We start from the raw sequence: 9,191 nt of genomic DNA, 5'->3' as shown, positions 1-9,191 counted from the left end.
TCTTTCCATGTCACCTTCACACCCGCTGTTAGCCTAATCCAAGGAGACTCACTGGGTGGAAAATGAGCTGATACTTTTATTATTAGGGAGAGAGTGAGAAGGGACACAGAGAGCAAATACACGAGTGAAGAAAGGGAGCTCCCCTGGCCTTGCCCTCTTTCCTTCCTTCTGGGCTCCCCGGGACCTCTATCTCAGGGGCAGGCTCTGCCTAGGGCAGAAGCCATGGACCACGCAGTGCCGCTGCAGCCCCTCCTCATACCTGGTGCAAAGGAGCTGCCCTGGGCCCGTCACTATCCGGAGCCAATTCCCAGTTGGCCCTCCTCTCTCTGAATGCCAGGACCAGCCCCTTGACAGGCAGCTGAGCTCTGTGGAGCTTCTGGAAGGAAGGCGCCCCCTGGCTTCTCAGGAGGAAGTGTCCTTAGCCAGGAAGGAGCTGGCGGTGGCACAGGACTCCTCTTGGGGCCCCAGGCTGGGTGGGGTGCGCCTCCTAGCGCAGCAGAGCAGGCTGCGCAGCTCTGAAGAGACACTGCTACTGAAGGAGGCATAGATCCAGGGGTTGGTACAGCTGTTGAGGCTGCCCAGCAGCATGAGCAGCACGAAGGGGGGGCCTGTGTAGGTGGAGGAGAAGGGTTGGGGCTGAGGGTGCCCAGGCAGGGGCACGACACCATGTTCCTGCTAGCGGTTAGCAATCCCACAGCTAGATGTTCATGTGTGTGGGGTGGGGTGGGTAGAGGTGCATATGCATCCAAGCCCCAGCCCTCCCCATAGCTCTAGCCACAGCCACACCCACCTTCCAGAGGTGCCTCCGGGTCCCACGCTGCCCACAGTTGTACAAGGAAGAAGGGTGCCCAGCACAGCACGTAGACAATTACAATCACCAGCGTCATTCTCACGGTCTTGGCCACAGCTGCTGACACAGGGGCCCTCTCGCTGGGACTGCCTGTCTGGGACCCTCTTCGGCGCCTCCCAGGCCTCTCCGCTGGCCCCAGAACCAGGCTGGCATGAATCTCCCGGAAGATGAGCACCTGACAGGCAGCGATACCCAGGGCAGGTGCTACAAACACCATTAGGGCAATCCAGGTGACATAGGTACGAAGGCCCCAGGGTTCAATAAAGTGACCCCAGCAGTCGAAGACCCCGCTGTTGGCTCCCACCTCACGCTGGGCAAAGATAAACAGCTGTGGCAGGCTGAAAAGGAGCGAGAAGGCCCAGGCCGCCAGCACTGGCCGGTTCCAGTGAGCTCCACCTCCGTGGCGGTGTGCCAGCATGGGATGGCAAATGGCACGGTGACGGTCCAATGTCATGGCCAAGATCATGTAGGAGGAAGCATACATGCCCACCATCTGCAGGTACTTGATGACCCGGCACAGGGCATCAGGCCCTTGGAAGCGGTCGGTGGCATCCCAGGCCAGCTGGGGCAGCACTTGGAACAGAGCCACAGCCAGGTCAGCCAGGCACAAGTGGCCGATGAAGACGTGCATAGGTGCCCAGCGGCCATGACGGCCCCGTCGCGCCAGGGCCCCCAACACCAAGCCATTGCTCAGGACCACAGCCACAAAGACTACGGAGAGCAGGGCCACCTCTGCCTGGGCTAGCAGCTGGTTCCGGGTGTCCGCAGGCTTCTCCTTGCTGCTGTTGCCAAGTGGGAGAGGTGGAGAGACGGCTCCAAGAACAGCTGGGCAAGGATGGGGGGAGAGGGCAAGTTAGGGAGGGTGCTGTACAGGGGAATCAGAGAGCCCAAGGAGGTTCCAACTAGACAGGCAGAGCAAGTGACCTGGATCTTCTGCTTCCTTTCCACCAGCAGAGCGCACATCATCTCCCCACCTCAGATGATATGGAGGGAAGGGCAGCCCCAGCCCCCATGGGCAGCCTTGAGAGAAAGGTGAATGAAGTGTCTGAAAGAGGGGCTTCTTGGCTTCTTCCAACCCCACTCGAGGCAACTCCACTCAGCCCACCTGGCTCATCCCAGTGCGGGCAGGGGTAGGGACCCAGTGGCTAGAACCTTACCAGAGGTGGTGGAAGCCACAAGCATGTTGGGGCCGGGGCGGGTGTCCTGAACACCTGGAGGAGAATAGGGTGGCAAGCTCAACCTTCCATCCAAAGGGCCCACCCTGCTGCCCAGAGTCTGTGGACAGAGGCCCTTAGAAAGGTGCCAGGGTGGCAGAGTGTCTGTGTGTATGGTGGGGTGGGGTGGGGTGGGGGCTCCAGCCTGTGCATGCAGCTGTGTATCAGCCATGAGGTGCTGGGGTTTGTGTGTGCATTTGTTCTCCAGCGATCGGGAGCTGGGTGCACACCCTCAGCTCGATCAAGGTAGGTGAGGTGTGGCCCCATTGAGCAGGCATGGACCTCGGGACCCTGCTATGCTCCTCCCAGGACTGGGCAGGGGGAAGACAGAGAAAGGGGCAATTAAATAGATGGACAGACTGAGCCTAGGACCCAGCTAGGCAGTCCACGAGACCCAAGGCAAACATCTAGAACCTCCTGCCCTAACAGGGGCCAAGAGACGGGGACATGGAAGGGCTGAGGCCTGGGTGGGAAGGGCCAGCATGCCTCCGGTACCCCTGACAGCCCCTTACCTGGCTGGGCTCCTGGATTCTTGGGAAGCTGGGCAGCAGCGGGCTCGAAGGTATCCCAGGAGCTCAAATCTGCTCTCCATCGCCTGCCCCGCCCCAACCCAGCCTCTGGGAGTGACCTGCCCAGGAGGGGACTTCCTCCCCGCTCCCCATGCACCTCCCCTGGCCTCCTGCCTGTGGCACCGGGAAGGACTGCTTCCCTTCCTGCCCCCAGCCACTCCAGGGACTTTTCCCAGGACTCCTTTCCCCTACTCCGTTCCTGAGGGCATTGAGGCTCGTCCCCATCTTGACCCAGCTGTGACCTCTAGGCCAGCCACCCTCCCTCCTCTGTCCTCTGAACTGCCCCCACCCCTGCAGGGACCAGCTTACTGGAATGTCGGGTCTGGCAGGGCTTTGGGAGATCGCTTAGTTCAGGGTCCCCATTATAAGTGGGGAAACTGAGATCAGAGATGGGTGGGACTGGCTCAGGATCATACAGCTTTTTTTGTGGCAAAGCTTGACTCCCCTTTCCCAAGCCAGGCTCCTTCTGGTCCTCTTTGGGCAGGGGTAAGGAAAGGGTGAGAGCTCAAGGAATCCCCACTAACAGAGGGACAGCCCTCCCAGTCCCACAGAGGCCCCTCCCCCTCCTCATTGAGGGCCGGCCGGAGATGAGGGACAGGAAGGGAAGAGGTGGGGTGAGATCAAGCCGGGTCTTAATGTGCCCAGTGAGATCCAGTTTCCTCCCCAAGGCCCAGTGGGAGCCTGGGACCCTCTGCCCTCTCCCCCCTCCCCCATCCGAAACTACCTGTCCTAGGAAGAGGAGGCTTGTGAGCTCCTGCACTCAGGCATATTCCAGCTCTCCCTGTCCCCGCCTCAATCCTGTCTCCTCCCTGTCTCTCTCCCTCTTCCTCTCCCTCCCTCTTCCTCTCTCTTTCCCACACCCCACACCCTCACGTACACCCACAAAAGCATATACACAGCATCGTAGGTAGACAGACAGACATGGACATTTCTGCACCCTGTGTAGGGGCTTCCCTGCCAGGGTCTGTAGGCAATGACCTTCCCTGCCTCCCCTCCCCTTCTCAGGCTCCAGGACTTTCTCCAACCACCAGCCCATTGGTTTCCCCACCCCAGGTGCCCTCTTTCCACCCCTCCCCTGCCCTTGCCACAGGCCTTGACTTCCTCAGCCTAGAAGCCCAGCGCAAGGCAGTGGCCTGCACACTGCCAAAGGCCAGGCTCTGAGCTGAGTTCAGCTCTTTTTTCCTGTTTGTCCGTCTTCTCTGTTGATCTGCAAGCCTAGAGACCAAAAACAGCCCCTCAATGACCAGGCCCAAGTACGACCAAGTCCAAGGCTTCCTCTTCCTAGCCAGAGAGGCTGGCTGTGCCCCAGCCCCTCCTAGCCTTTGACCTGGCAGAGGGGACGTGAGGGCAGGTGTCTCATACACTCGGCACACCCCTACCCTACACTCCGCAGCCACACATACAGCAGCACACAACGCACACTATTCCTACAGGTGCTGCACAGACAGCACCCAGTGCACACACATGCACACCACACACACACCCTACCCCCCCGACATCACACATGTGCCAGCCTGGAGTGACCTCTGTGCCCTCGGTCCCCAAGATTCTCCCAGACTTGCAGGAGCTATGGGATCTCTCTGGTCCACACCAGGAACTGAGGTGCCTACAGAGGAGCACATGTCCCTGCTTTGTCATTCCCCAGCTGTGCAACCTTGCACAGGCTATGCCCAGCTCTCTCCACCTCAGCCTACTCCTCTGTACACTGGGCATCTAATAATTGAAGGTCAACCCGTGGTCATCAGATGGGCAAAGACCTGGAACCAGCAGGTGATAAGCCTCCACAAACATCTGGTTGCACTAATGTAGGGCAGTGGTAGAGGCTAGGGAAGGAAGCTCCTGGGACTGGCCAGGAAGTGGTACCAACCTTCCTGGACAATCATTTCCTTATGAGTTTCTCTGCTTGGTGTTGATATAGGCCATGCAGGGCTAGATCCCAGTGGAGAGCTGCCACAGGGCGGGGCCCCTGAGCCATGAGGCTAGGCCCGTGACCATCTCTGTTCTGCACACTCCTGGTTTCCTGTTGTTGAGCCCAGGGAAAATTCTTGGGGAAGGCCACCCCCCCCCGCCCGCCTGTGTTTTTTTCTGGGCTCCAAGAAGCAAGGGGAGGGGATTGTGTCCACTCCAAGACTGGAACATAAAGGGAAGCTGTTCACAGAACCACTCCCCCCGTCCCGTTAGCCAGGACTTCTGAGAAACTGACACCTACCAAGGCAGAGGGTGTGCCAGAGAGTCTAGTTCTTCTGCTGAGAGCCCAGAAGGCTCAGGAACCCACGGTGCATGTGCTGGTGCTGTATGGGCGCTGTGCCAAGGCCCGGCTGAGTCCTATTGCCTATAGTAAGGAGCTGGTCAGAGATGAGAAGCCCCAGGCAGGCCTCTGCCCCAGCTACCCCACAGGGCACAAGAAAGATGGGGCTTGACAGCAATTTATGGAAAGAAAGGCTTACTAGAGTATTCATTGTCAGGGCCACATGAGTCAGCGGAGATGGCACTGGACTGCCCAGAAAGCCCTGTCTCCAGGCCAGCATGAACTGAGAGCGGGACACCTATGTGGAGACAGGCGGATAGGTGGGGTCCTGGAGAGGAGAAAGAAGGCAGGATCCATGAGAAATGTTTAAGGGGGTGGCCTAACCAGCCCATGCTCACCCCAGGGAGCACTGGGAAACTTGTTGTGGAAGGCTGGAGAAGGGCCTGGCCCTGAGGCTGACCTGTTACCCTCAGTGGGCCTCAGGCCTGGGCAGGACTGAGCAGGCACCTTTCTCACGCCCCCAGTTCCCCCAGGGCAGCTCCTCTGCCCTGCTTTCCACCATCTCCCTCTAGGATGGCATTTGCAGAAAGAGTTTTGTGAGTGGTCAAGGTGTGGGTCTTTGTGTCCACTAGCCCAGTGTCTGAGCAGAAGAGGACAGGGGGCCCCAGGAAGCAGGGGCACTAACCATCCCAGGCATCAGCTGCCGGGCCAGGAGATCAAAGCTAGCAGGATCTCAGATCTGCCTGTTCTGCTCTCTCACTGGCTGGCTGTAATCAGAACCTTTTGCTCAACAAACAGCAAGTTCTTCTGGCCCTGCACTGTGGGTGTGGTGGTGAAAGGACCTGGGCCCTGCCAGGAGGAACACAGGGTTTTGTGTGAAAGGAGTGAGGGCAGAGCCCATAGAAAGCACCCAGGGGAGAAATGGTGGGATACGGTTAATGACACCAGGTAGTGGAGATGGAGAGGAAAAGCATTTCGTAGGCCCTGGATAGATGGTTGAAAAACATTTGGGAAGAAAGAGTAAGAGGAGCCAGGTAAGGACATGGAAAAGAAGTGATGATAAAGCAGGATAGCTTGGGTTCATAAGGCTGTGAAGAGAGAGGTACCCCAAAGGAAGGAAGGACACAAGCAAAGCTGCTGAGAGGCCATGCCTTGGGAATGAGACAGGGGCCCCAGCTGGGCATTCCTCCTGACCGTGTGCGCATCACACATGGGGGACCCTGTGTGGCAGTGAGAAGAATGAATGCACTCATACCAACTGAAGTAATACACAAGGGGCACCGTGAGGAGAGCTGGCTGTCATTGAAATGCCTAGGAGAGGCTTGGATGGGGTGAAAGAGCTTTGGGTCAAAGGAATCAAAGTGGGGAAAGCGTGCATGTGTGCATGCAAGCGTTCACTGGGACATGCGTGGGCCAACTACAACAGGAAGACAGAGTGTCCACTGATATGAAGTAAAGTGAATAATAATTTTCAAAGTTAGACAAAGCCCGTTTGCAAGTTGTGGGAGGGAGGAGAGGGGTACCTGATGGATCAGTAGCCCTGCAAGCTGGGAGGGGCAGAGTGCCCAGGGGCCTCTGGGGTCACCACTGTCCTGGGCTGGGGAGTGGTATTTCATTGGGATTTTATTTTGCATTTTCCTTATGACTGATGCTGGTGAGAATCTTTCCATACACTTATTTGTCATTTGTAGATATTCATTGGTAAAGTATGTAGTCAAATCCTTTGCCATTTTTAAACTGTATTGTTTTGAGAGAGAGAGATGGAGGGAGAGAGATATCAATTCGTTGTTTCGTTTATTGATGCATTCATTGCCTGCCTCTGGTGCCCTGACCAGAGGTCAAACCTGCAACCTTGGCATGTTAGGGTGATGCTCTAACCAACCCAGCTACCCAGTGAGGGCCTCTCAATTTTTTAAGGTTTTCTCAATTATTGAGTTGTGAGATTTTTTTTATTTTCAACATATTTTGGTTTCTAATCCTTTAACTGATATGTTTGCAAATATTTTCTCCCAGTCTGTGGCTTGCCTTTTCATTTTACTAACAGTGTCTTTTAAAAAGCAAACATTTTAAATTTTGATGAAGTCTAATTTTAAATGTTTTTTTTTTCATGGCTTGTGTTTTCTGTGTCCTATCTAAAAAAGTCTAATCCAATGTCACAGATATTCTCCTATGATTTCTTCCAAAAGGTTTTATATTTCTAGCTCTTATATGTAGGTGTGAAATTCATTTTGATTAAGTTTTGTGCATGGTATAAGGTAAAGGACTAGGTTCATTCTTTTGCTTATGAATAACCAGTTTTCTGATACCATTTGTTTAAAAGACAGTCCTTTCCTCATTGAATTACCTTGGCACCTGTGCCACAAATTGATCCTCTGTATGCATCTGTGTTTGGATTCTCGATTCTGTTCCACTGATCTATATCCTATCCTTATACCGATGCTACATTGTCTCCATTGCTGTACATCTGTACTGAGTCTTGAGCTCAAATAGTACAGATCTTTCAACTTTGCTCTTTCTCAGAATCACGTTTGTTAATGCAAGTAATTTGCATTTCCATGTAGATTTTAAAATCAACTTGTCAGTTTCTAAAATAAAAAAAAAGGCCTAGCTTGTAATTGCCAGTACATTGACTCAGTAGATGAGTACGAGGATAATTGACATCTTAACCATAATGGGTCTTTCCACCCATGAATAGGCTATTTCTCTCCATTAATTTAAGTTTCTTTCATTTCTCTCAGCAATATTTTACCATTTTTGGTATATGGGTTTGCACTTGTTATTATTTTTGTAACTACCAATTAGTAATTCTTAATCTCCTCACCTCTTCACCTACACCCCTCCCCACTGGTCACCCTCCCAATGATCTCCATATCTATGATTCTGTTTCTGTTCTGCTTTGTTTTTTAGATTCAATTGTATAGTTATGTATTTATTGCCATTTTATTGTTCATAGTTTTGATTTTCTTCTTTTTCTTAGGTAAGTCCCTTCAACATTTCATATAATAATGGTTTGGTGGTGACGAACTCCTTTAGCTTTACCTTGTCTGGGAAGCATTTTATCTACTCCTCCATTCTAAATGATAGCTTTGGTAGATAAAGTAATCTAGGTAGTAGGTCCCTGCTTTTTATCACATTGAATACTTTTTGCCAATTCCTTCTAGCCTACAAAGTTTCTTTTGAGGAATCAACTGACAGTCTTATGGGAACTCTTTTGTAGGTAATTATGTGCTTTTCTCTTGTTGCTTTTAAGATTCTCTTTTGTGTTGTTGTATGAAAGGAGAGAAGGTTAGCACTCCCCTTGACAAGGATGGAAGAGGCCCTTGGGCCTAACAACACGCATACGGTTAAGGCATTGCCACCTACTTCATGGCATCTAACCACTGTTTTTATAACCAAAGACACTGAAATAGAGGTCAGGCTGACAGTGCCCACAGAAGAGAGTAGAGGGAATTTAAGGGGACAGTGGGAAGGGTTCACGGGAACAAACTTAAAGGACACAAGGTCATAAACTAAGGGGAGGGAAGTGGGGAGGAGTGGGAGGGGGGGCTGGATTGGGAGTAAAAAGGAGAAAACTGTATTTGAACAATGATTAAAATAAAATTAAAAAAAGCTTCTCTTTTTAACTTTAACCTTTGGCATTTTAGTTATGATGTGTCTTGGAGTGGGCCTTTTGCATTCATCTTGTTTGGGACTCTCTGTGCTTCCTGGACTTGTATTTCTATTTCCTTCACCAAATTAGGGAAATTTTCTTTCATTATTTTTTCAAACAGATTTACAAGTTCTTGCTCTTTCTCTTCTCCTTCTGGCACCCCTATGATGCAAATGTTGGAACGCCTGAAGATGTACCATAGGCTGCTTACACTGTCCTCACATTTTTGGATTCTTTTTTCTTTGATTGGTTGTTTTTTGTTTGCTTATTTGTTTGGTTTTTGCTTCTTTATGTTCCAAATCATTGATTTGATTCTTGGCTTTATCCACTCTACTGCTGTTTCCCTGTAAATTATTCTTTATTTTAATTAGTGAATCCTTTGTTTCTGACTGGATCTTTTTTATGCTGTTGAGGTCCTCACTAAGTTCCTTGAGCATCCTTATAGCCAGTGTTCTGAACTCTACATCTGATAGGTTGCTTATCCTCATTCTGTTTAGTTCTTTTTTGATATGTTCTTTCATTTGGGCCACATTTCTTTGTCTCCTCATTTTGGCAGCCTCCCTGTGTTTGTTTCTATGTGGAGCTGCTTTGACTCTGTGTCTTGGCAGTGTGGCCTAATGTAGTAGGTGTCCTGCAGGTTCCAGTGGCACAGCCTCCCCTA

At 52.0% G+C, this 9,191-nt stretch overlaps 1 protein-coding gene and 1 non-coding gene across 4 annotated transcripts; one reads left to right on the top strand and one right to left on the bottom strand.

Annotated features, from left to right (window-relative positions):
- Nucleotides 1–56: 56 nt before the first annotated feature.
- On the bottom strand, nt 57–2,811 carry AVPR2 (arginine vasopressin receptor 2). 3 transcript variants are annotated; one of them, XM_045845472.1, is made up of 5 exons: nt 2,577–2,811; nt 2,008–2,061; nt 1,775–1,870; nt 791–1,675; nt 57–608 (listed from the first exon to the last, which is right to left on the bottom strand). In XM_045845472.1, the coding sequence occupies exons 2-5, from the start codon at nt 2,030–2,032 to the stop codon at nt 403–405; spliced, it is 1,212 nt and encodes a 403-aa protein (XP_045701428.1). In that variant the 5' UTR covers nt 2,033–2,061; nt 2,577–2,811; the 3' UTR covers nt 57–402. The 3 variants fall into 3 exon arrangements, with proteins under 3 accessions (XP_045701428.1, XP_045701429.1, XP_045701430.1); XM_045845473.1 differs by lacking the exon at nt 1,775–1,870; XM_045845474.1 differs by lacking the exon at nt 57–608 and having other exon boundaries at nt 618–1,675.
- A 5,333-nt stretch (nt 2,812–8,144) lies between these two features.
- LOC123823147 lies at nt 8,145–8,270 on the top strand. Its single transcript, XR_006786486.1, has one exon. It is a non-coding gene; the product is annotated as a U6atac minor spliceosomal RNA (small nuclear RNA).
- The last annotated feature ends 921 nt before the right edge of the window (nt 8,271–9,191 follow it).

Source organism: Phyllostomus hastatus, unplaced genomic scaffold (assembly GCF_019186645.2).
Source record: "Phyllostomus hastatus isolate PE091 unplaced genomic scaffold, TTU_PhHast_1.1 phas_contig_471, whole genome shotgun sequence".
NCBI lineage: Eukaryota > Metazoa > Chordata > Mammalia > Chiroptera > Phyllostomidae > Phyllostomus > Phyllostomus hastatus.
The sequence above is the reverse complement of the archived record's forward strand: the minus strand, read 5'-3'. Positions and strand labels throughout refer to the sequence as shown.